Source organism: Dicentrarchus labrax, unplaced genomic scaffold, assembly GCF_905237075.1.
Source record: "Dicentrarchus labrax unplaced genomic scaffold, dlabrax2021, whole genome shotgun sequence".
Taxonomy (NCBI): Eukaryota; Metazoa; Chordata; class Actinopteri; family Moronidae; genus Dicentrarchus; species Dicentrarchus labrax.
Genome location: NW_026136702.1, coordinates 10671563 through 10699290, shown reverse-complemented (window position 1 = coordinate 10699290; position 27728 = coordinate 10671563). Strand labels below are relative to the sequence as shown.

At 41.2% G+C, this 27728-nt stretch overlaps 1 protein-coding gene and 1 long non-coding RNA gene across 4 annotated transcripts; one reads left to right on the top strand and one right to left on the bottom strand.

Annotated features, from left to right (window-relative positions):
* The first annotated feature begins 2716 nt into the window (after positions 1-2716).
* Positions 2717-13165, top strand: LOC127351198 (uncharacterized). The gene is made up of 3 exons (XR_007880810.1): positions 2717-2780; positions 6689-6823; positions 13091-13165. It is a non-coding gene; the product is annotated as an uncharacterized LOC127351198 (long non-coding RNA).
* Positions 4473-26565, bottom strand: crtac1b (cartilage acidic protein 1b). Of its 3 annotated transcripts, none has more exons than XM_051378476.1 (15): positions 26265-26565; positions 22977-23167; positions 19425-19621; positions 18906-19042; positions 15702-15858; positions 13332-13466; positions 13064-13206; positions 10483-10619; positions 9064-9146; positions 8685-8785; positions 8422-8590; positions 6675-6820; positions 5878-5920; positions 5632-5775; positions 4473-5351 (listed from the first exon to the last, which is right to left on the bottom strand). In XM_051378476.1, the coding sequence occupies exons 2-15, from the start codon at positions 23159-23161 to the stop codon at positions 5224-5226; spliced, it is 1905 nt and encodes a 634-aa protein (XP_051234436.1). In that variant the 5' UTR covers positions 23162-23167; positions 26265-26565; the 3' UTR covers positions 4473-5223. The 3 variants fall into 3 exon arrangements, with proteins under 3 accessions (XP_051234436.1, XP_051234445.1, XP_051234455.1); XM_051378485.1 differs by having other exon boundaries at positions 26416-26565; XM_051378495.1 differs by lacking the exon at positions 5632-5775.
* Positions 26566-27728: the final 1163 nt, after the last annotated feature.

The following is a 27728-nucleotide window of genomic DNA, read 5'->3' as shown; positions in this document are numbered from 1 at the left end:
TTTGTCTATGCAGAGTTTGCATGTTCATGTCTCTGTAAGTAAGGTGGATGGTAGACTGCTTAAAGTGTAACTACACTCTCTTTAGTTCTGCTAGCTCCGTCCCTCTCTGTAAATTTGAAAAATGCATCAGAAACCCGCAAAGGACAGTGACTTTAGGGGGCGTGGCCTCAACACCAACCAGAGTTATTGACAGATTGACCACAGCAGTGTAGCCATTGACAGTATATATAATGGACAGAGCTTCCAGGTCTGCAAAGTGAAGCCAATGTAGAAGTGTCTTAAACCTGCATTCTATGTAAAGGCAGACAGGGGGAGCTCCATTTACTGCAATAAAAAAACAATACCATTCACTCTATGGAGAAATGACCTGACTTCTCACTTGATTTATTAACTCAGTAAACAGTTTCCTAATGAGTTTATGGCCTCAATCTGTAGTGTCAAGTCTTCTTTCATACATTATGATGTTCATTTGGTGAATTATGGTCCAGTTTAGAGTAAAATAGACGATAAAGCAGGGTTTGCTTTTGGGCGTGGCTAGAATCAGAATCTTCTCCTTTCCTGCACTTGTGCTAGGCTCGTCTATGTTGAAAGGACAACCAAGTTTTGATGATGGTTAAAAGTTTAAAAGCTATATAAATATGTAGTCACATCTAACTGATAGCTAACAAGCTAGTTGTTCTACCTAAATCATTAGCTAACTAGTTAGCGATTGATTTGCTCTTATTAGCAAGCTAGTTACATCTGATAGCAAACTAATTTACATCAATAGCATTTTGCTAACTTAAGATGTGACCATATAGCCTTTGTTGCATTTATCTTTAAACAATCAAAATATGGTTGTCTTTTCAACATAGATAAGCCTAGCACATAGCATATATAGGTACAGGAAAAGAGAAAGTTGACCCAGAATCTGACCTACTGTTCAACTGTTGCCATTCACACTTAAGTGGGTGTCGAAGTAGCGTAATCTGTAATGTCACTGACTTGTTTTAGTGTTTGGGCACAGTGAAGTTAGTCAAATAAACTGAAATCAACTGACGTGTGTGTGTGTGGTGGTGTGTGTGGGCAATTATAAGCAGGGATGACAAAGCATTCATTTTTATCTCAGGCTGCAACAAACCCCAATGCACTCTTACTGGAATTAGGCCTGCATTGGCCCGAAGACACAGGAGAGCGCGCACACAGCCCTACTCTGCTTATGAAGCTCTGAAAAGCTGCTCAGTTATTTGCATCAGGGACAAGCTCGTTTTCAGAGAACTAAAGAGAAAATAAACATACAGTGTATACATCCACATTTAAGCAGCTTTTTCTTCACGTCTCCTTCCGCTCCTTTTATCCTGGTCATTTCCGTACAGTACAAATATTTTCCTAACGTATGCGTCTATATCTGATCTTCTGTCATTTTCTGTGAATGCTTCATGGCGTGTGTACATTGTGCAACTGCTGTTTGTGGGACATTTTCTGATTAGTGGTCTGAAGCACAAAAAAAGGCATTTGAATAATTTTTCCACATGAAGCAGATGCCCACACGCACAAACACACACACACACACACAGAGACACACACACACACACACACACACACACACACACACACACTTACACTCACTCACTCACTCACTCACTCACTCACTGGTCCAAACTCCCCTGAAACACACACACACTGAGCATTGTGTTCCAGGTTTTATTTTTCACAGGGACTTCTCCACTTGCAGTTCATTTCAGCAGAGAGAAACACAGCTGGAGCTTCTGGGACGCAAACAATGCCGTGGCAATGACCATGCCAGACACATACAAATACAGAACATCCTTCTTGCATTTCATTGGCCATCATTGAATGACACTGTTCAGCTACATTACACAGTTTCTTTACTTTTAAAGCTTAGTTTGTCCTCAGTGTAGTCTGTTCTGTTTTTGTAATTACTGTAATTAATTTAATTTCTGTACCTTTCTGTAGTCAGGTACTTAGACTCTATCCAAAAAATATGTAATTCTACTTCCAGGTATGTCTAAAGTGGTTGAGCAAAGTGATCCATCACTGTGAATACTGTGTATTCATTTATTTTCTTCAGCATTTCCTAACACATTAAATAAACTCCAGTTTCACTGGACACAGAAAAACTTCATATGTGAATTGAGTCTTGAATAATCCGACAACCCCCTGCATGTTTGAATCAATTGAATTTGAACACATCTGTACACATCATGTTTGGTTGCATATTGCATGTACATGTAGTTGACAAATGGCCAACAATCTTCAGTGTTTTCCTCCTTTCTCTGTTTACAAACTTCAGAATTAGCTGAAATGGCACATCCCAACACATTTATAGGAAAATATACAAACTGGATTCACACAACCATGTCTTTGACAATAGATGACTACGATATTAGGATTGTGGAGATTAAGAAGGAGATTGTGAGCAATAGGGTTAAAAACAACTGTATGTCCTCTTAAAGCGTGCAATTTTGATAAACACTGTATTTTATTGTTCATGCAAACTGTGAGCTTACATATCAATCCTTTGTGATACAGTTCAGGTTCAACCCAAGAGTGTGATTCAAACTGCAAAAGAAGCATTATTTTACTTATAATAACATCGGTACAGCAACCTTAGTTGAACCTCTTTAACATTTCTGTTGGTGAAAATTTCTGAACAAACATATTCAGATATTTGACTTGAGTGTACATGATCTTGCTGAACCCTCTCACTCTCCACAGATTCTTTGGCTTACACAGAGAGCATGACAACATTGTCAGCGTAGATCCAACAGTGATCCATGGTGAGTAATTTTAATTGCTTTAACACATCCATCATCGTTTGTTTATTGGTTTTTCATGCTCCGATGCCTCTTAGTTTTCATTAAAAATGTATCCGAGAAATAAGTTCAGTCTCTAAATCTCAGCTGAAATGTTTGATATTTACAGGTGGCATCTGTGGTTTGGGTCCAACTCATTTGCAGGCTCAGGGACTGATGTCAAGGGAATTTGGTGCTCTATCTTAAATGGAATGTGTGAGGTTTTTGGCTAAAAATTTCCAAAATATATAACACTTGCCTCAGCGAGTGAATAGGGAGAAATCTACACACACACAGTCACTACTCTGGAGGACCATACAGGCCAACACTTGATGAATCTATCCCCTGCTATGACAGTGATTGGGGTCTAAAACTGAATACGTTTCTGTGAGTTTCTGCTGTGGGATTTGTGAGAGGAGAACTGCAGAATAATGTGGAAGCAAAAATCTGTCAGTCAACATGCTGTCAACATCTTGTGGAGGAGAATGTTTTCATTTTTTTCTTTTCTGACAAAATATTTAATAATTTCCAAGGAGTGTTAAATTAAAAAAATGAAGGGTTCCATGTGCTTTATGCATTTTACTGCAGGGCTTCAGCATGAACACTAGCCTATCTTTATTTGATTTAAATTGTATGTGGGGAGTATGGATCATTAGTATTAAGTATTATAAGTTGATATTCATTTAAATCTACCACATGGAGTTTTTAAATGGATATGATACGGGCTCAATTTAATACCTATACCTCTGTTTGACCTACATAAACACACAAGATCATCAGTGAGAAGATTGGATATTTTTATGTCGTTATTCTTAATGCCTGCCACCAGGTTGGATTCAGTTGGATTCCCCTTGAAATTAATGAAACAAGGTAGTAGAAACACTACCACTTTTGTCCACAGGGGCAGCCAGAATCAACAAAACATTAAATGTTCTTTGCTGCTGCTTTAAATATTCACATTCATAAGTCTGGTGATATTTTAGATTTTTCTTACTATCAACAAATTCCTTAAAAAGACTTCAATCAACGATAAACATTATTAAAAACACATCAGTGAGCCACACAGTTACATACAGTACCCAGCTGTTTTAGGAAATTATTTATTAATACATTTATTTAAAAATGCTGTAAATGTTTTAACATTTCAGTCAGAATGACACAGGGTAGGGAAGTTAGAAAGTATTAAGAGACGCATCGTTGATTTTTTATTTTTTCCATGCAATTTGTTGAAAATAAGAAAAATATAGAACATCACCAGCCTTATCCTTTCATTATTTGGCAAATGATATAAAACATCAACAATCAAGTACACTTTCCAGCTACTGTGCTTAAAACTTTTGCAGATTTTAAATTGTAAGGAAATGATTGTACATTTTACTGCACTATATCGAGCTTAGTGTGACACCAGTGCTACATTAAATGGCCTGGAGAGTTTTGTTTTAGGTATTTTTCAAGAACATTCATTTACTTCAGAAAAATCATGGCCCATGAAAATCCAAATAATTTTCCTTTTGTCTTCATGTACTTGTCACCTCATTTCTTAGTAAATTATCACAGGTTAAAGAACACCTTCCAGCTACTGTAAAAATTAAATTAGCTCCTGCCCGTTCCTGCACACACACACACACACACACACACACACACACACACACACACACAGACACACACACACACACACACACACACACACACACACACACACACACACACACACACACACACACACACACACACACACACACACGCGTGTGTTTATATTCTCCACTGTGCTGTTGTATTATTCATAGGTAACAAAATGTAACCTACCATTTGAGACAGATGGTCTGGCATATGTTCCTCTACCCGACTTTGGACGCAGTACACACTCGCGTACACGCACGCACGTACACACAGAACCTAAAGCTTGGAGACCTGGTGCTCCTCAGCATCCCAGTAAGCCCATAATAAGAATGAGAGTGACACTGTAAGGATTAACATAGTGGCACTGTGGATATACAGATGGGGCCTCAGCGTGTCTCTAATGAATGTGGTCTGTGGAGCCAGTAGATCTGTCTGCTGTATGTGCAGTGGTTTATATGCTGCAGCTCCACTTATTGACTTGGCCTCAGTTCAGGTCCCACTAAGATAAGTGCCAGGTGATGACGTGAGGGCTCTGCGGGTGTGACACAGTTAGTTCTGAACCCCGTAGCTCCCAGCGAGCATGCTCCCTTTGTGTTTCTTTATAGTCCAGAGGGGGCCGGGAGCCAAGAGGTGACAAAAAGCAGCGGTGAGGAAGGGGCGAGACTGTAAATAACTGGTGGAAAAAGATAGCAGAGATCCACAGAGGAGAGGAAGGAGTAGATGTTTCAGTGAAAAGTTTGCTCCGAGAGTTTCTGTACATCCCCATTTAGCAGTGGAGAGAGTTAGGAAGGGGAGAGGAGAGTGACAGCTACAGTAGTCCAGTGTGGAGATGACTAGAGATGAGAGGTAGCACAGTGACGGACAGCAGCCACAAAGAAAGACCCGACCACTTGCGCTCCCCAGAGGACCGCGTCCCCCCAAAGTAAGCTACCTGGGCTGCAGAGAGAGAGGCAAAACAGAGGGCAAGGAAAAGTTAGCCAACATCTGTGTCTTTATGGCTGAAAGAGAGCTCATTCTCATGGGGGGGTTAGTCATGCAAGACAGCGGGGTGCAGAGAGGGGACACAGCCAGTGGAATGTTAGCACCTCTAAGCCTTTACTCAAAACTAGAGTAATTAAGGCAGCTTAAAGCATCTCGTTCTCTGGCAGTGCTTCCTTTGTTCTCCTGATCTTGGTAATCCAGCTAAGTCTACCCTGACTCTGCCAGGACCACTCACCCACACAGGCTGACCCATCGTCGTTGGGCTCAAAGCCCTGGTTGCATCTCCTCTTGGCGCGGCACTTATAGCTGCCATAGGTGTTGGTGCAGACAGGGCGGTCAGAGGGGCACACAGAGGGAAACTGGGTACACTCATCTTCATCTGAGAAAAGGGGGAGGCGAGGGAAGGAAAGACACTTTTTGTCTTGATTTTAAACAGGGACACAAGCAGAAAATAGGTAACAGATACATCTTTACAACTTACCGGTGCAACGGCCATTCTCATTCAGAGCAAACCCATGACCACACTGCAAGACACAGTTTAATTAGGAACAACAACATATTTGTAGGAAAATACATGTGTAGATTTTTTATGTGATTATTCAGACAGGTGACACATAAAGGAAAAATATGATAAAACATGTGGAGAAACTGTTGCAGATTCCCACAATGCCCTCATCCACAGGGCAGGAGGGGTCACTGAATGGTTTGATGAGAGATCTCAACAAAACTTAACACTTTTTTTTTTTAGAAGAGGTGTGAACCAGCTCTCTCCACCACATCATCAAAACACAAAATGAGGGAATTCTTCTGCCATTCATCTGTCCGGTAGACTTCCTGACACTTGGATAATCTATACCAATGAAGCTGTTCTGTAGGCTTATAGAGACCCAACATCTTACTGACTTTATGTTGGTGTTTCCTGTAATTTGTCACCCATCTGTAGTATCTTTAAGTTATAGTGAGGGTATCAGTTTTTTTTTTTTTTTTGTTTGTAGAAAGATTATACAGTCCCAGTGAACATTTGTGAGGTCTATTGACCTGGTAGAGGCCCCCCATTAACCCCATGTTCTTCCCATTTTCTTTGCAATGTCTGCACTTTTTCTATGCTGGAATACTACCTGACCTCAAGTCTGCTATGTTGTAATTTGACTAAACACAAATACAGAAATATTTGCAATAAAAAAAGCACAAAACTTTTATAATCAAGGCCTAGAGTTTCTTTCTAGTCTGTGTTCGTCTGAGCCCCTTCATCTGAAGAAAAGTTTCACAGTGCTGTACCTCTATTTCCACAGTAGGAGTGATTTCCTCCTCATCTCTTGGATAGTGGATCTCCAGCACCGTGTTGACATCTGAAGGTTCCAGGGGTCGGGCCACTGAACGACCATCCGGCCAGTACACCTCGACATTGGTGGCCACATCCTTACCTGGTTAGACATACAGCACAACACACACATTCATATGTCCTTTAGAGATTCTTGAGGGCTCACACAGTTCAGTACATACTGTAGGTTATCATGGGTTGTCTCATGAAGCTTTCTCCTTTTCTCTCTTTCTCACTGCTACAGTGAGAGAGAGAGTGGCACTCTCCTCTTCTCTCTCCATTAACTATTTTAATCAGGCATAGAAAAAGCCCCTCTCCAGAGGGCCTCTGCAGCCCTTAATTAAAGTGGCATTTCTACTGTAAACAGATCTTGAGTTATCTTGCCAGACAGTGATCTACTCAGCAGGTGTGCTGCCTGAGAGCCAAAGAATATTTCACCTGTTCTGCACCCGCATGACACCCGCTCATTTAGTGGAGGGGAGTCACATGTCCACCAGTTTGCAAGTGTGGAGGTTTGTTTTGAAGCTACAACAGTGTGGAAAGTTTGCTCTTAAGCCGGGCTCAGAATACAGGAGTTTAGAAATCTGAACTGATTTTGAAATGTGGTTGCATCTCATACATAAGGAGAAACTTCACAAATGTTCTTCTCTCGAATCTCAAACATGTACACGCTGAAAATATTGATGCATCACAGAATCCTATGCCAGAGGGACCAATGCACAACCTCACGTGATCTCATAAGGAACTAATGTAAACATAATGGAGACAAACGTGGTGCAACAACTTGCTATAGAAATGCTTTGGAGTGATAAAAAGCAGAAGGCTAGACGAGTCTGGATGAGAAAATTGACAAGGACACAGTCAGTCAGTTTTAATATCTGTCAACAGTAGAATGCTAGCTAACGTTAGCCTCAAGGGCTAGAATGTTTACTATTGCTTGGCATCACCGTCAGCTGCCCCGGGACTTGTAGATTCGCTTCTCTCTTTGGCTATTGTGGTCCCGCTCAGAAAGTACTGACATAATCATCCACATTTTTACTCCACTTCACTACTACTTCAGGAGGTTTAAAACCAGATCTGTAAACCACTCACATTACCAGATAATCTTGGCCAAACTTTGGTGCCGACCAGATTTTTCCTCCAATTGTCAGTAGGGGCTCCTGTAGTCTGAGCCCTGGCTTTAGAGTGTGTTATGAGTAATCAAGCATTAAAATTGAGGGCCTCCAGAGATGATCTGTGCTTGGACCAGATCCCAGGTACCAGGCCTGGATGACCACCAGCTGACAGTCCTATGGGGGCAGAAGGAGCTGGTTCCAGCCAGCTGTAGCACCTGTCCTCCATCTCTCTCTACTTTGTCCACTCAGCTCCCAGCCACAGACAACTTAGTCTCCCATGGGTGTCTAATCAGCCTGGAGGCATTAAAACAATGCTTTCCACATGGAGTTTTCATTTCCCTTCTCACAGCTTCTTTCACTGTCCATTTCTCTTTATATGTCTATCCCTTACCCAGCTATAGTAAAGAGTAGTGCTGACATGGTAGTCAGTTAATCAATTAATCAGTCAACAGACTAAATCAACACCAACAAATCTGTTATCAAGAAAAAATGCCAAACATCTGCTGGTTTCAGTAATACTTCCAGTGAACTAAGAGGTTCAATCACTGTTACAACTTTGTGTCCTTCAAGTGTTGAAATCCAAACTTACCAAGGCCAAAGTGGGCGACAGGCTCCATCTCACACAGGTACCCTGAGCCACCATCAATGATCCGTGTGTGTGGGCCACTCTTTTTAGTGTACACCACCACTTTAGCTCCTCTGGCGAAAGCACCAAACTTGGTCCGGGGAATCACTCTCAGCCAGGAGTTGGTGGTGCCCTGACACAGACAGAATGAGAAACGGGAGGGTTGGGGTTAAGATTACACTGTCAAACGGATTTCTAGGCTTTTAAGATGTCTCCCAAACACTCACCTGGATGACTTTGTAGACAGAGAGCGGCTGTGCTGCACTTTCACCATGAGACACCAGCAGTTCCAAACGCCCGTCGCCATCAAAGTCTGTGGCTACAGCTCCTGGAGAGCCATCACAGTAATGATACAACTAAACACTCTGAGAAACCGCCTAGATAACATTTATTATCCTCATGCAGGCAGGAAATCATGGACATAATGTTTCAACAGTCATGGAACTAATTATGTCTAACAAGTCCTTTTTCTTTTATGAAGCGCATGAGGAAACTCACATCACTAGTGGAGCTCTGGTGCCACCTAATGGTGAGATGTTGGAGTGGCAGATAATTATCATCGATCATGCTGAGTTATAAGACAGACTGCTGTTCTTCCACACTCACCGGTTCCTCGTCCTTCAGGCTCTGATGCCTCCCCTACATTCAGCTCTTCTATCTGAGGGTCTCCATGCTCTCTCCTGCTCACCCTATCAAATCAACATCACAGCAGCTACCCATCAAATCACTGTAAACATTAATACATTAACCACTATAAATATTAGCAGTATTATAATGCAACATTTTATTTACTCAAGTATTGTACTAAAATTGTGAGGTACTTGTACTTTACTTGAGTATTATCATTTCATTCTACTTTATACTAGAAAAACAGCTATTAGTTAGATTGTATATCTCTATATATCACATAGCATACAGACCCAAAACGGAAATATTTATTATTATTATTTGTTGACACATACTTATTCAGTATGCCTTCTAAAAATTTAATAATAATTAATATTATAAATATTATTATTATTTATTTTTCAGTATCTTTTTTGTGGTTTTATCTGATTGTAATTGTCATCTTTCTGTAAAGCCCTTCAGTCAAAATGTGTTGTCTTTAAATGTGCCCTATAAATACACTGCATTGACTTGATTTGAATGTCTGCTGAAACACATTTTTTGGAAGAAATCATACATATTTCCAGCCCCCAAGTACCTTTAGTGACAAAGAATTTCTTTATCCAAGTTTCTTTAATTCATAATGCCATTTTACAGTGCACTAATGTGCTGATCCTGGCTGTTAAACTCCTCAGCTCAGCTAAATATTGATTAGTTGCATTAAATTAATTAGCTAGGGCACAATAGTTTGAGCTTGTTTTTTTTTCAGTGCCAGACAGCAGAGTTAAATTAGCTGATTCATCTTCATACTAGACAATGGCAGCGCCACGGGCTGTGGAGCAGTGACCCCTGTCAAACCTTCATCGTGTCCAGAAAGACAAATTCTCCTCCAATGACCTGGCGTGCAGGAAAATTCTGATCCAGGAAATCTCTGGGGCTTACACTGATTATTGATATTCAGTATGAATTGACCCACCAGCTCATGGCAACATTCATCATGAATTCTGCATCCTGTTCAGAAAAATATGCCAGATCAGATTTTTATTTAGACTGGATGGGTTTATTCTACTACTAAGTCTTAACAATTGATATGTATCATATATTGCATTTTGAGAGCTGAGTTCATTAATATTATCTAGAGAGGAAGCCAAACCGTGAGCCAAAAGGAGACCTAAAACTGTCTTAATGAAAGATTCATTCATGTGTGGAGGAGGAGGCGGGATGCCAGACAAGATAAGTATCCTTGGCTGGGAATTTTAAATTCTTCTCAGCTTCCAAGCCCAGTTTTAGAATATTAAATCAAGACACAAGAGTAGTTCATAAAGCTCATCACCAAAGTGCTATTAAAACTTACTGTCATACTTACATATATATATTGACATACAACATGTGTGTACGTATGTGTGAGTGTGTGCATACCTAAAGAGCCTGTTGGCGGAGGGGCCCCTGTAGGCGATGTTATTGAAGAAGACCTCCAGCTCGTTGTCATTGTCAAAGTCTGCAGCGATAACTGTGCGAACCGGGGATGGCATGGAAAACTTTTGGGATGCTATGTCCTGAGAAAAAAGCAAACATGGTATTAGTGACACACACACACACACACACACACACACACACACACACACACACACACACACACACACACACACACACACACACACACACACACACACACACACACACACACACACACACACACACACACACACACACACACACACACACACACACACACACACACACACACACACACACACTTTAAGTAGTTGAAAGCAAAGAAAAATCAGCATAACCAAATTCATTATAACCAAATTTTGATCAATCACAGTTTAAGAACATTGTCATTGTTATGTTGTTGTGTACAAAAAGGATTTTCACCAGAACCTGTTGTTATTACAGCTTGCATCCTACATGTGTTCACTCCAGCATGCAAGGTGGTGCAGGCTGAGCCAATGAATGGCTAGAGAGACTGTTCCATAACCTGAAGGTCACAAGTTAAATCTCCACAACAGACAATATGTCCATCAATAATCAAGTCCTTCAGTTAGACACTGATCTGTCATCCCACTGTAAGGCTCTCTGACCAAGAGTTTCATATAAAGACAAGAACAAAGACCTGCTTTACATCCTCTGGCTTCAGAAAAGTAGGCTGCAGCTCTCCTGCACAAAAAAAAGTCTCCTCAGCAAAGGGGTTTTTGCACGAGAAAGTAACAGATATCTCCTCGCTTCAGTGACACGGTGATAAGTCGGGGAAAGAGTTATAGAGCGGCCCTTCACTCCCTCCAGTATTTACTCCCTGTTTTAATTATAAGGCTCATAAAGCCGGTGGGGGGAGGGCGAACAGTGACCTTCTGCTTCTCAGGTGAAGGAGAGGGGATGGCCAACTGAGGCCATGAGGGACAGAGGGACACTTCTACATTATTACTAGGTGGATGAATAGATGTGCCATAAAGAAAAAGAAAGGGACTCTCACCAAAACAAATATGGAGCACAGAAACATGAGATTTAGAGGAAAAGAGGAGAGAAAGTTTCAGAAAAATTGTTGTATTTATAATATAGCACTGTTTTATGGCAAAAATTTGATTAGTTTAAATAATGGTGTAAATAATAGACTACTACTATAATGACATTTTTCTTCTAAACTCCACCTCCTTATAGGGTATGTATATAAATAATATATTAATTTCTTATGGGTGTGTGTGTGTGTGTGTGTTTGTGTGTGTTAAACCTATTGCTAGAAAACCTGGGTAATAGATTTTAATTAAAGCACAAACAGGCCTAATCGGCACTTTCCACTACCCAGGCAAGCTGCTGTTTCAGCCCAATTTAATTAGCGGTTTACTGGAGTGATACAACAGCTTCATTATGCATGCCAAAGGTCAACACGGCTAGGAGGAGTGTCAGCTTGTGTGGGGGGAAAGGGGTCTTAAATGTGTTGTGGGCTTGTGATTTAACAATCTTGGTTTAAAAAACATCAGCTAGCTAATTCAATTTGTCTTCTGTGTTTGTGTGTGTATTAAAGTGCAGTGCATGTGCACACGTGTGTGTGTGTGTGTGTGTGTGTGTGTGTCACGCTGATGGAATTGTCTCTGGGCTAAGCATCACACATTAACCCCTTATGTGACCCCTATAAAGATGTCTCCTGTGACGTTTATCTCTCTGGTAAAAGATGCAGCCGCAGGTGCTGACAGATAGATCACCAAACACAGAACCTGAGCAGATTTACACGCAGCAGAGCTCGTGTCTGTCTGTGATGCTCTAAACTGTACAGCACAACTACATTACACTGCTAGCTGTCTCACAGGACCTGTCTTTAGTCGTTGATTCAGTAAATCAGCGCACGTCTGTCTTTAAATCCCACTCAGTCCCAAAGTGGGCCAGCGCTGGCAAGTGCTAATTCACTAGCCGTCCGTTAGCGTAGATAACTCTGATTCACAGAGTTAATGGATGAGATTTGCTGTCTTTGTGCTGCTTGTTCATTAGTCATTGATTCTGGAGAGAGAAGAAGAGGAGAGAACCGCAACCTCGCTCTAAAACTCTCCTACATCATTTGCTGTGCCTGATTTTCTGATGTGGGAATCATTCGACACAAAGACTGTATAGATTATCATTGAGTGCTGGTTACTGTGGACTATCCACAGACATACCTGTGAACACTTTGGAACGACTAGAAACCCATTCCAAAAGCGACTGACCAGGTGAGCAGAGTTGTGAAGCTCCCCCTTTTTCACTATTCAAACAACAACTTCCGTCACTTTTTTGTGTGTACAACCAAAAGTGTGTTCCCAATAATTCCCATCCATTTTGTCTTTTCACCTTACCTTCAAGCATGAACATTTGGAGCAGGTATACACACTTTTGAAATGTCAAACCACCCTTTTGGTTTGAAGCATACTGAGACTTTAAAGCCAGTATTCATACAAGATGCTGTTGTGTAACTCTTGGCATTTTTGTGCATTAGTTGTTGAGTTTAATACCCAGGAAACACATTTGGACCCACCTTGAACTTCTGTTTGCGGTTATTCAGCTGTATGTACAGGCGATGAGGTCCATTCCAGTTCCCGTAGACGATGTCTGTCTTGCCGTCACGGTTGAAGTCTGCCAGAGCAACCCCTCTGCCATGCTGCATGGGGTCCTCCACACCTACAGGTATATGGTAATATACTCTATTATACAAGAAAGCCTACATTGTGTATTGTTTTTGCATCAGATTCACATGAACCGATCTTCAAGGTTATGATTTGTAAAACTGTACTTGGTCCTCTTACCAGCCTGCTGTGCCACATCAGTGAAAGTTCCATCTCCGTTGTTTCTGAACAGGAAGTTGGGTCCATATTCGTTGTCGCAAAACACATCAGACAGGGTTTGACTGACAATGGGCCCCACCACCACACCTCGCCCTCCTGCACAAACAGTCAGAGAAACGAGGCTCAGAGGTAAGAGAGAATTAGGCTGTTAAAACGAGGGTGAACAGAGAATTTTAGGAAGAAAAAATGAAGCATAATAGCCAGAACAACAGAGCGAACAGAGGGAGAGAGATCAGCTCCATCACAAAAGTGAACGGTGAGAGATCATTACTGTCTTTCCAGGCCATTTCCTCTAAGCAGGGCAGGTCTTTCTGCTGACACAGACACTGACTCTGATAGGGTACACACACATAAACACACCTAGGCACAAGCGCAGACAAATACAAAAACACAAAGACGCGACACGCTGACAATCTTTTGCATTAACCAAAAACTAACAGTAGTTTTCTCCTTCTGAAAAGATCTTCGTGACCCCGGGATTTTCCAATGACATTCTATAAAGTGAAGTGCCTCACTAAAGTGTCTCATCTGAGACCAGCGGAGTCTAATTATTTAGTTGAAAGGGCTTTGATTGCCCTTCCAGTATGCACTCAGTGCTGTGAGTCAGGACTCGCTCCTGATTTAGTGGCCCGCTCCATCAGCCCAGACAAATATCACTCGCCCCCTATGGCCATAAACCACTAATGTCTCTCCAGAGATTTGTAACCATTAGATATACAACTTCACTGACTGTCCCTCTGCTCTGATTAACGGCAGTTTGATGACAAAGCCATCTACCCTACATCATTCACAGCGATTCTGGGCCAACCCACTCTGCCCCTCCGGTGGACGTAGATGACATCCTGCATGCAAAAAGATCCACAGATGATGAAGATTGATTCTGTTACGCTCAAATACAAAGTCGTGTCCCATTTCAAAAACTTGCTTGGACATCAGCTTCAAGGACTTTTCAGTGGTAACAATAAAGTATCACAGAGGCAGCATTTTTTACTCATGATGGTCTCTATTATCAAAGAAACAGATCACGGTGAAATCGTTCATTTTGGCATTTATTGTTCTCCTCTTCTATGCCGAAGCAGGTATCCATCACAGGGTTAAGTGAAGTGTTGATCCAAACATGGGAAATGAGCTGAGGTGTGGCACTGAATTTCAGTGTTATTTTTTAGGTTAAAAAATACATCTCAAGGACATACATTTCAAAAAAGCATTTAAATAAAAAAAAGTAGGCTTTGTGGAAAGGCAGCTTAAAAAACAATAAGAGCACAATAAAATTCCAGACAAGAGGCATTCAAATTGTGAACAGTGCACACGAAAAAAATACAAATAATGGAGATAGAAACTGGAGCAAATAAGGCTTTGGTGGGAACTGAGTGGCAGTATTGCACATTGAATAAATGAAAATTCAACTCTGTTACACCTAATGTTCAGAAGCCTGTATCTTCCTGAAGGAGAGGATGATGTGAAATTGTTGAAATGCTTTTTGGGTGACTTGTCAACTAAAAATGTCTGATAAATAAAGCTACTTCTCTGCATGGATTTTAAAGGCCACTTTGACAATGTTACCTTGTTGCTCCCTGTTTTGCACACTTACATCCTCTTACAGACCGATCAGTAGTAAGGTCAGTGTTCTATGACCTGTAAAATAACACCACAAAAACACCAACGTCTTGTCAACATTAACAACATTTAACTTCTGCAGGAAATACAGTCTTTCTATAGCTTTCCGGCATGTACAGTAACACTTTGATCAGACTTTGACTGAACTGGTTGCACATAAAATACACTGTGCTGTAAAGGCATCCACATATTTATATTAACAACATCAGATGTCTGGGAGAACCACACCAGGCTGTGATAGATGCCATCTCTGGTCGTTGAGCCGGTCTGATGTATGTGCGTGTCGCCCTTTGCTTCCCTGTGACTTTGGCTGGAGTAAACAGCTGACAGGGCCAAAAGAGCCCACTAACACTCAAACCCTCTCTCCCTCCAGTCCTCCCTTTCTTCTCTCAAGCTTACGCTCGTCATGTTCTCTTTCTTTCTTTCGCCTTTCATTTTTTTCTTGCCTGGCATCCCTCCAACTCTCCCTTACTCGCCATCCTCCCCCGCTCAGTACTAAAGTCCTATATTTCAGACTCTATGGGTACAACAAGCACATGCCCCTCTGCAGATGTCTGTATAAATCAGACTGAAGGTCCAGTGGTGCTGGATGATCTTGAAGCTGGTCTCTCACACACACTGGGCTGCAGCCTACTTTTCTCACACTGTGCGCAACCACACACACACACACACACACACACACGCACGCACGCACACTAATTTCTTCAGACCTACCAGTGAACTTGTTGACTCCGGCCTGCTCTGCCACGCTGGAGAGGGCAATGACACCCTGTGAAAGGTCACTCGCTGCCTCATCCATTTCTATCAGAGCATGAGGACCCACGTTGCCGCTGGCGTAGTTAGCTATGTAGATAGCATAACGGCCTGTACCCTGGGAAGAAGAACAAATACGGTTTACAGTTATTCATATATTTATTTATAAGTTGTCCTTATATGTTCAAACTTAGCATAATAAGAAACCAGAACTGGCATGCGTAACTAGATGTGAGTTGATAAATCTTTCGATGATTTTCAGTTCAACTGATTTACAAAAAATATATTTTTTACTTTCCTTTTGTGGTGTGTAGCCACTTGCACAGGTTTCTTTTTTAAATATATCTATCTCTTAAGTTTCTACTGCCAGCCAGGTTCAAAGTTAATAGAATTTAATTTCTGGTGCCCACAACAGAACCATAGGTCAGTTTACTAGAGTAATGAGGACAGTTTCTGGTGAGACACATTGCTGCTGATTGAAAAAAAAAGATTGAATTGCTGTCAGTACCACCAACAAAATTTCATTCACCTCCTTTGTACTGATGTGGATGCAGAAATCTTAGAGACTAATGACAAAACATGTTTTTATAGGAAAGGGCTCATTGTATTTTTTATCTTTCTACTTCTTCAAAGACAAAAATATAACAATGTGTTTGTCTGTCTGTCTCTCAATACTACAAATTACCTACCCTGTCTGTGGCTCTCACGGCCATTAGTTGAATATGTAAATCGTTAAAACTGGTCAAGAGTATATTTTTTCATTTAAACCTTTAATAAATGATTTTTTGGCCACGCAAAACACACTGTCAACACCTTTTAAGTTGATATGGCGAATATGTTAGCAAACAGTTGCTTATTTACTCATCCAGCTGTCACGGAACACATTATCATTCATTTGGAGTTGTATTTCTGGCCATCTGATAAATGTTCACTCTCTTTTAGCTTTTGTTTTTTTCTCCACCAACCCCACGTTGTTTGTTGCTAACTGTGTCTCTCTGCCGCTCAGTGCCGACCGTGTATGGTACAGAGAGTTTTAGAGCTTTTTAGCTAAAAAAAAAGTTGCTTGCAGTAGTCAAAAACAACATTATGAAAGTGGTGAAAGTAAATTAAAACAGTAAATTTATGGACTGTACAGCAAAAAAAAAAGAGCTGAAACTTGTTATAAAGCTCTGTAAAGCTGATTTGAGCTGCAGACTAATCATGTGTAGGTTAATATATGAGCAACCCCTTTCACATTGTTACATTCACATTTTCACAGTTTTAATGGGATTAAATATGTTACTGATAAACATCGTTTTTTAATCTTTGCTATCTTTGTGAATATTATGCCAAGTTTCACCTCCTAATCAAACCTTTTCTTTCCTCTTTGTCTCCCTTTACCCCGTTTCATATCCTTTACCCTCTTTTCCTCAGCCTCTCTCCTTATTCCTTCCTCTGCCTCCCTTTGGAGATTAATTTCACACTCCATTATCAGTCAGAGTCCCTGCAGACACGAACTCACAGACGGAACCACACTAATAGACTACACACTCGATTCCAATGAGCTTTCCCACCAGGCCTAACATATTTCAATCAATACAAACACATGCACACATGCAAACGCACACACATATGCGCCATTTCACCATTGGTGTTAACTTTACTGTATTTTCACAAGACAAGAAAAGTAAATGAGTGTAGTTGATGTAAATGTCATGAAGCATCACATTATGGCCTGCTGAGGTGGCAGCAGAGGGTTGCACTTACACACATACACACTCAGGCAAAATGAGAATGAACTACAATGAAAGACCTGAAGGCCACTGGCAGTTTCTTAACAAACTTAAAAGTCAACGATTTTTCAATAAGTCTTCACCCAAGGCTAATTTCTGTCACTGGGATTGGCACTGTGAATAGTGTGACATGCATGCCTGCAAAAAGAGCATGTTGGTGCACGGATATGTGACTGCCTGCCCTTTACATCAGTCCTCACAGCTATCACTGAGACGCCTGAATAAGCTACCACCTGTAATCAAATTTCTTTAATTTTTTTCAAATGTATATTGTGCTTTTTATCAGACTTATTTCAATTATTCTGGCTTTTAAAATCAACTTATTCTCAGAGACTCCATCCTGCCTGCCAGTGCAAAGTGAACCGATCCATCAGTTCACATGAGACCCATCAATATGTCACCTTCATCAGTTTGTGTAAGACTAATGATGGGACGTCACTTTCAAGGAGACTGGGAGGGATGAAACAGTTGGATGACTAATTATGCCTCTTTTTTTCTGAACGATAACACTTTCTTTATGAGTAAACAAGACCAAACGCATTAGCTACCTAGACGACTATACAACATGCTTTGATTTTGGCCCATGTAACCTTCTGCCATTGTTCCATATCTGTTTTAATAAAACTTGCTCAGCAATAGGAAAATGTATTCTCACTCCCTGTCAGTCTGCTGGAACTACCATGGAAGAACACGCATCAGGGCTTTGGCTTCCTCTAAAAGCATTATGCCATTAAAAGCAGATATCTTTCCAATCGGTTTGGCAGCTGCACAACCTATCAGTGCTCAGTGAGATGGGACTGTGGTTAAAAAATCTATTGTAATCCCTACTGTCCTCTTCCCACTATTACTTTCTTTATCCCATCCCCTGATTGGAAGTGAGCACTGTACGCATGTGTGTGAGATAAGAGACAAAGAAAGAGTGTGAGCGTGTCAATCAGAGAGAGAAAAAAAGGGAGTAAAGGTGGTAGAAAGAGGGGAGAAAACAATGGGAAAGGGACTGAGAGAAAGGGAGAAAATGCTACCGGCAGAAAGCAGTAGTGTGCAGTCATCACTCCTCCCCTCGTACGATGTTCTATAAAACAAACGAGCCCTGGCTTCTGTAATTACACTGGTGCGATGGACAGAAGAGAGAAAATGGCACACCATTCCCCCAAATGAACTGTCATAGCACATGCTGAGAAGGGCGGCGTAGGCAGGGCATGAGTTATCACTAGTAAACAAACAGAAGCACCCATGCATGTACGCAGAAGACACTCTGGGGAGTGTGTGTGTGTGTGTGTGTGTGTATGGGTGGTGTGGATCTGCATATACTGAGTGAGTGTGTGTGTGTGTGTGTGTGTGTGTGTGTGTGTGTGTGTGTGTGTGTGTGTGTGTGTGTGTGTGTGTGTAGTACCTTTCTGTCCACACAGGCCACTGAGCGTCCAGCCATACGGTTGGCTACATCTCTGTGTTCGTTAATGTCATCGTTCAGCAGATCTTCAAAGCGTCCATTACGGAACTTAAACAGCTTGTCAGAATATGTTGCCCGACCTTGATGCGGAGAGACGCAGAGTTCAGGAGAGGCAAAGACTGTGCAGAGAGTGAAGAGGTGTTATGCAATTCAAGAACCGTGGGTGATTGGAAACAGAAGAGCAGGCGGCTGTGGCTGCAAGTGACCTCTATCATTTTTGTAAAAAAAATTATAGAAGTGAGGTGTTGCACTTTTGGCAGTCTGTGCTCTGTAGCTCTCAGATTGATTAATAGCAGCACAAAGCTTGTCTGTTATCTGATGAACACTCAGATGAGATAAGCTTAATATCTGCATACTGATTCTCCTGCTTTGTCTCTGTACAAAAAAAAAGAGATACAACCTTTGTGTGAGTGTGTGCACATTTGTCAGTGTGTTTTTGTGTGTAAAAAGAATGTACTGTACCAGAGAAGGCGTTATTGGTGTTAAGGACATAAATCTCCTCCCGACCGTCTCCATCGATGTCGCACGCTGTCACTCCGATGGCGTTGCCTTGACGGTCCCTCAGGGCGTAGAACGGGGAGCTACGGTTGTCAACAGCGATGTTGACAAGCCTTTTCTTCTCGTTGTCGTACTTTAGCACCAGGTTTGGGCCATTGTAGCTGTCAACAGGCACCAATGGAAAGCTGTTATATCTTCATTTCATAAGACTGTCAGCAGGAATTTTGAAGCCTAAATCAAAGTGTCATTTTATTCTACAATTCATGAGTAATAACTACTGATGCTGCCTAAAAATCCCCAAAACAATGTTAATGTTGCTTAATTTTAAAATGAACTTACATTTATGTTATGCAGAATATTGTAAAACTGTATTTCTAAATCCCCTGTGAACTTAAAGGGGAACTCCACTGAGTCAGTCAAGTCTTGGGAAGTACTACTGCATGTGTGAATAATAATAATAATGTATAAAGCCTTTTGTGACAGTCTGTTAAATCGCCTCAAGTGATGTCACTTAAGGCCGTTGGTTGGGGCTGAAGACTACAACTTTCAAAATTAAAAACAAAAGTCCGGGGGTGTGGAGTTAGAAAGACGAGAGCTTACCAGACCTCCTCATTTCTGTAAATATACATGAGCCACTACTAGAAAAACAACCCCGGAAGTCTTTGAACAAACTGTCAGCAGTTGAGCATTGTGGGTAATGTAGTAATCAGGTTTTAACAAGGAAGAATAATGCATAGAATAAAAAGAATGATATCTCTGGTTCTGCAGCATCAATTTTAATGGTTCAACTTTTTTTTTAACCATCCAATTATTTTTTCTAGTATTTCAGTAACTTAAATATTCATGACTAAATATATAACAATCAAAGTATTATTTATTTAAAGGTTGAGTGTGTAACATTTTAGGAGGATCTCTTGGCAGAAATTGAATACTTATGGGTGTGTTTTCAATAGTGTGCCATCACATGAAAATAAGAAGTGTGTGTCATTATCATAGAATAAAGCCACTTTTATCTGCCTACCTCTATCTCTATTCTGACATGTTGAACCACCATGATTCTTCAGCTGTCCAGAAAGGACTTAAAGGGGACCTATTGTACTCAGCAGTTCTATATTTTTATTCTGAAACTCAACTAAAGTAGCTTCACATGATGAGGAGCAGTTAACAGCAGCTAGCAGTTAAGGCCATTGCATACCAAGTCTGTTTTTTTTTCATCCCAAACTCCAATCCCACATTTAAAAATGATTAAGACCTCACGTTGTGTCAATCATATTTACACACCGACTCCAATAGCACAGCTCGCTACCATTGCCCAGTGTTTCTTGGGGCCCGCTAACATCCGCTGTAGCTGCTGTACCTGTCGTTACCATGCAACCGAACGGGGCTCAGCAGCCTCCCAGTGAACACAACCTCCAATACAGATAGAGGCCAGTTGGACGACAGCGGTACCAAGGTGATATATGGAGTTTCCAGATGGACTGGAGCTGTCGCCAAAAGTAATGCCAGATGCCATTAGCTAGTAAGTTTGTGCAGCTAATGTTAGCAAACTTAGCCCTGGGATTCTGTATTTGGTCCCAGTTTGGCTGTGCTTTTCACTGGGTGCTCCCAGTTCTGACTGAATACGCTAATGTGTCCGCTACAGCTGCTTGACTGGGAGCATAAAACACAGCACTATTGGTTACTGCAACAAGTCCCTCCCTAGCTACTTGTTTTTACAGGAAATATGTTAATGTGCGGAAGCAGATAGCACTCAGATTTCTGTTTCACCTGGACTTTTTTTTTCGGAACAGATTTAGATGAGATCTTTTTGATTTTTTCGCACCCATCATATGAGAAAAGCACACATAACAGGGAGAGCAAGGGGACGGATCAGGCTCTTCTAGCCGCAGTGCCAAGTGCAAGATGCAGACAGAGAGCAGCGTTGAGGAACCTCCAGTAAACAGAAGCAAGAAGGAAAAAAGACAAATGGAGTGAGAGACAGAGCGACAGCAGCAAGCAGACACCTACTTTATCAGTAGGTTTTTGACACCTTGGACCTAATTATTTTCTCTTCTCATACTTTTAAGTGAGCAGACCACAGAATCATCCTCACTGCTCAATGACTCGGCCTTGCATTATGAATTTTGCAACTTTAATCTGATGAGGGATTAAAGAAACATAAGCAAAAAAATCTGACTTGATGTGCAAAGGCCTTTACTCCTGAGCAGAGCAGTCAGTTTACTTAAAGACTGAGCAGGTCCCTGTAGTTTGTGGGTGTGTTCAGCCTTGCTCTGTCTCCAGCAAATAACCATATAAAGAAACGTTGCATTCAGAGAAGTCTGAATTCTGAGCTTTTTCCTCACCAGGAATACTTATTTACCTAATTTTACGACTCTTTTTACGGTCCCATTTAATATCACCATCCGACATTATAATTACATATATGACAGAAACCTGTCATCAGATTTTGATTTAAATGTTGTTAAATACTGATTGTTTGATGATGCCCAGAATAAGATGGGATCACCCTTTGGTGAGTCAGAAACCTGGGAAAGGAGCACAGACAAAAACAAAAGTATTCATTTGACAAAATATGTTTTTAGGCCCTTTAAGATCAACTATTATTATAATCAGTACCGTTTTTTCTAATTGGTTTAGCTATGACCTGGAATTGACTACAGCTTCTACATTTTCTTCACGGTACCAATTAATTAAATTGTCCCTTTATTGCACCAGGAGAGCATGAAGCAACAGATTGTGGTAAAAATATAATTTTGGCCGAATATTAAGGTTCCAAAAACCTCTTAAATGTTGTACACATTTAGATATACATTACAAAAGCTGTTAAAACTCTGCTCTAGGAGATATTCTTAACATCGTCTGTTAATGGCAGTAAGAGTAACACAGAAAAGAGGCCACAGGGAGGATAAAAATCTGGTCTATCAAAACTTTAAACACTCTGCTGTGACTGTTAACATGGCCAAACATAAACAACGTCAGTATAATACAACACATCATTCTTCTGATGCCATCCTCTGTGATGTTTTGTGATGCCCACCTGTCCAGTGTACCTGCTGAATAGGATATCTTGGCCAAATGACATTTATTAAGCGGGTCATTTTCTTCCATCTATATTCTGTTAAGCACTGGGAAATTCATTACTGCTTCACTGGATATAGACAGGCTTGCCAAACTGTTCCCATCAATGACGCTCTATCCAATCACATCCATTTTCATCAGCTGAGTGAGCCTCAGGGCACCCTTACTATCTCTCGTCTTTTTAGTCTTTTGCCTTTGTATTCAACCTTTAGCTTGGAAAATGACACTGCACTTTTATTTTAGCCTCCCATTTAGAGTTAGATATCACTCAGCAGTTAATTAATTGCTCTAATTGTGCATAATAAAAAAAAAATTAGAGTGCTTGTAACACTGTGAAAAGAGTAAGTGGACATTAAGGATTTAAGATTCATGAAGCTTGAATTAAACTAACTGAGTAACAAAAGGCTGTTTTATACAACCGGCCTTCCCCTTTCTCACCCAGCTACAAATATCTCCAGGTCTCCGTCCCCATCCACATCAGTGACGGCCATGCCGTAGTTGAGTTGGGTGGGGTTGTTGTCATAGTCGGGTGGAAGGACGGTCTTGGTTATAGCTGAGAACATGGGCTCCGATCGCTGAGCCGAGGAAAGGGCAGGCAGGAACACAACCAGCCACAACAACATCCTCACCTAAAGGGAAAAACACAGGGTTTGCAACAGCCTGAATTGAAGAAGGCTACCATCATGCCATTTTTCAGCTTCAAAAACCTCTCCCACTTTATCTTTCTCAAATGAATTTTCCAAAGATTTCATTGCAGCAATTGTATAAACATGAACAGCTGCAGAAAAAACACACACTGTACACTCGTGAGAACATAAAAATTCCCATCAAACAAATTCACACGCAACACTCTTTGAATGAACTACAGCACACATTTGTCCAGGCGGTAGAGGCAAATGAGAATCAAATAAAAACTGTAAGTCATACACTTGCAAACTGCAACACATGCCCTTGTTGCTAATTCTCCGAATCCATCGCGAGGCAAACATCAGCAGATCGTTGGCAGAGCTTTCTGCTATACTCAGACATAAAGATGAAGATATACCACTGCAATCAGCAGCGTTCTGCAGGGTTAGATCTGAACAACCCATCACAGGCAGACAGGCTGAGGAAATACAGGACAGAAAATCCATACATGGAGCAGGGCATTAGCCAGAGGCCAAGTGAGCACAGAGGAAGCCAATATGACCCGATATAACAGACCTGAGTCGCTGTTTCCTCAGAGACAGTGACCAACTCTAAATTGGGAAAGCTTTTTTGGGATTAAAGGCCTGTGTGATGTGTAGGTGTCCTTTTTAGTGATCAGTAGATTAAAGGTGAACATAGAGGAATTGATCCAATCGACCTGTGAAGTGCAGGCAGGTAGAGGTGTGGTTTCTGATGCTCAAACTGAAAAGAGAGAAGAGAAACATGACTGAGGCGGTAAAAGAAAGGGAAGAGGAAGGTCACCTCCTTAAGGCTAAAACAAAACACTCATCATCAACGGCGCTGCAAAAATGTACACACACAACACACACACACACACACACACACACACACACACACACTAAATGATGTTTACAAGCTGACAACTTGATTTGCTCTGCCCGTAGATTTATGAACGCAGCCTTCGTCATAGAGCTCATTCCACCTGTAATGCCATCGAGCCGTTCCCATCCCTGCTTCCATACTGCTGCAGATTCTCCCTTACTGCTGCGAGTGTCCAGGTGATATATGGCTCTTTAACATCTCCTGCAACAATTCAATTTAAGATAAAACCACATTGCTGTTTGAGTAATACTCTCAAAAGCACATCCGCAGGGAGAGGAAGCACCTCCACTGACACCTGCAGAAAGATGGCCCGGGCTAATGCTAGCTCTCCTGGCAGGCGGCGCAGTGATAACACCGTAGCGATGTAGACTGTGGCTGTTAGCAAGAAGGGTTAATTAACAACACTGGGAGCTCAAGATGAGGCAGTTTCTCCCTATTAGGGCAGGATGTAATGACAAATGAGCTGTGCAGTTCCAGACTACACAAGGCAGCTTTACAGACTTCTATACAGTCTCCATATAGCCCATGGTAGATAGGGGCTGAGAGCTATAAATTAAAAAGAGGAGGATAAGGAAACTTGAAAAGTAAGTAAGGGGTACACTCTTTGGAAGTATATTTTTTGTGTGAAAATGCACTTAGGGAACAATTAGAGGACAAAACAACTACTTTTAGATGATACAGTCTCCACAGCAAACTCACAGGTAGGCAGCATAACTTTAATGTCCATACAAATGAGGATAAAGTATAAGATAGGGCTTTGTTCCCATGGTACTGCACCAGGGCAACGGGCATATTTCAGTTCATCACCAGTCTGAAAACGAAAAGAGTCAAGTATTCCCATTAATTCAGCCATACTAAGTAATAACTAGATAGAAGAGGGATGTAGAAAAAAGGACAAATGAGTGCTTGAAACCATTGGGGACCGGCCTGATAAAATGGTGGGGGTTCTACATTATCCAGTCAAGGACATACAGTCGCTTTGCCCCGCATTCACTGCAGTAAAAATCAAGACACCCCACTTGAGTCGACAAGTAAAGTTGCAATGTGACTTTCTGACCAGCGAGGATTCACAAAACAATTGATGCACTCTTTGGGGTTTTAGGATGCAACATCTGCAGGGTCGACAACAAGCCGTCCCGCTATCAGAACAGGAAGCGTCAAATGAAGTAATTTGTAATAAAACAGTCAAAGACCATGAAATAGCCCCGGAAAAAAAAAAAAAAATAGTTGTTTGAAGCAGGGAAATGTTTTCGATTTGGTTATTTATGTTGGCATTAAGAGGCCATTACCACAGCGTGCAACATCAGCATGTGCTTCCTGGAGCGTTCAAGCCCAGCTCTGATCCTGATAACACTGCGACAAAGAGCCAGCAACATCTTCAAACACACGCTTCCAGAAGCTCTTCCCTGTGAAGGACACCCTCACTGCAGAACACACACACACACACACACACACACACACACACACACACACACACACACACACACACACACACACACACACACACAAAGAGCTGTACTCCACTGGGTCCCAGTGAATTACACATAGCAGTCACTCTGAACAATCAACAATTGCCATTAATGTTAAGCTCCAATTCATTCTCATTTACCACAGTGACAATAAAACACCTCATTCCAGCAAAGACACAGTGTACCAACTCACAATAACCCCTCATCTGCTTCACAACAAAACACTCATCCTATCAATACATTCAAACTTTATATGTCATAAACAAAACTTCATGATCAAAATAATTTTGACAGCTTTTGTAGAAAGTTACACTCTTGTATTTATCACCTATATGATACTGAATAACTTTTAAATATATGATAATATATAATAATAGTATCCATTTATAGTGTTCTATTGTTAAAACATGAAATTAGATCAAATACATTTAAATGAATATACCAAGCACAAAAGCAACTAATTAAAAAATAAGAAACTGTGGAAGAAATGACCAGAGAGAATGTGCAAACATGACAAAAAATATTCTTAAAACAGGAATAATAATAAACAGCCTATGTTCAAAAATAAATCTGCGGTCGTTTTTTTTCTTTCTGCTCATCGGCAGTTTAGTTTTTTAGGGAATCCACTTAGTGTGAAGCAGCACTTAATCCGTGGCAATTACTGCAGGTGATGATAAAAACAGAACCACGAGCTATCTGACTCAAACATGATAAGCAAGCGTCTTACTCGGGACTTATGATTTGCTCTGGCAAGAAAAAGTTGCGCTCAAACCGGGACGGAGATCAACTTTTTTTCAATCGGCTCTCTCTGCAGCAGATCCCAGCGGAGCGCTTACAGTCATCCTGAACCCGGAGGAAGCCACAAAGCAGGTACTCACAGATGCGGAGACGCTCGGAAAACTCCCAACAAAAAATCCTCCAGCGATTGACAAGCGAGGGGAGAGAGGGGAGAGAAAGAGAGAGAGGAAGAGAGGGAGAGACGACTAATTGTGCTCTGGATGCCGCAGTTATCTCAAGGGTTTTTCCCACTTATCCCCTTTACACAACTTCCAAAAGATTTGCTTTATGAAATCATTGTGTGATGTTTGAGCCAATCGCCGGACAGTTTGCGAGATGTTTAAACCCGTAACCAATAGCGGGGCTGGGAAGCGGAGGGTGGGCGTGTCCCCAGGTGTTCATTATGATGTGGTAGTGGGGCGCAGCTGGGGTGAGGATGCTGAGCTTCCTCGGTCCAGTTGGGATGCTCTGACTCCTGCCCCCATCCACGTGTGATCATATGTTTTGTTTTGTCTTGATTTATTCAGTCTTTTAAAGAAGTATAAGGAGTAATGGCCGGTTTAAATAAAAAGTATCAGAGTGCTAAATGACAGAGGTGTGAGAAATAATGTATTTCTACAATTATAGAAGTTGATAATGTACACAGGATTCTCACTTCTGGGGGTAAAATCTTGAAAGGTGTGCAGTTCTGTGGTCTAAACATGGATTTAGAGGGTCAGGAAAAATACATAAAAATGTGTTGTTTATATCATCAATAATAGTCGGGTCACTCCATACTCGTACTCATATCTGTTGACTTCTGGCTTCACCCTACAAACGCTGCAGTTTGTAAACAAAGCATTAAACAGAGCAATTTTATCAGTGACAATTCATACAACACAAAATTCAAATTCAATTTTATACATGATTAAAACTCTTAAAGGGTCTCTTTAAGGTTTTACCTTTGGAGGAAGTAATTAAAGAAATTAAATGCACACTTGCCTCTGACTTTATTTAAGAAAAATCCTCAGAGAGCAGTGTCAGCTCTTTGAGGAACGCAAGGAATAAAACAAGAGCATCGAATTTGCATGGAGCAGAGATCCAAGCATCAATAGCAATGATCCTCAGAAATAATAATTTTTTCCCAGAGTGATGAGCAAAAAGTTAGTGTACTGTCTCATAACAGTCACAAGTGTGTGTGTGTGTGTGTGTGTGTGTGTGTGTGTGTGTGTGTGTGTGTGTGTTTTGAGAGAGAGAGAGAGAGAGAGAGTTTGCAGGTTTACTACTGCCAGATGTATAATTCTTATGTCATGCTCCACTGAGTCCAGCCTCCCAGGGACCCCCAATGAAATGAGTTGTGTGTGTATGTGTGTGTGTGTGTGTGTGTGTGTGTGTGTGTGTGTGTGGTTGCGCACAGCCTGGTGAAATGAGATGT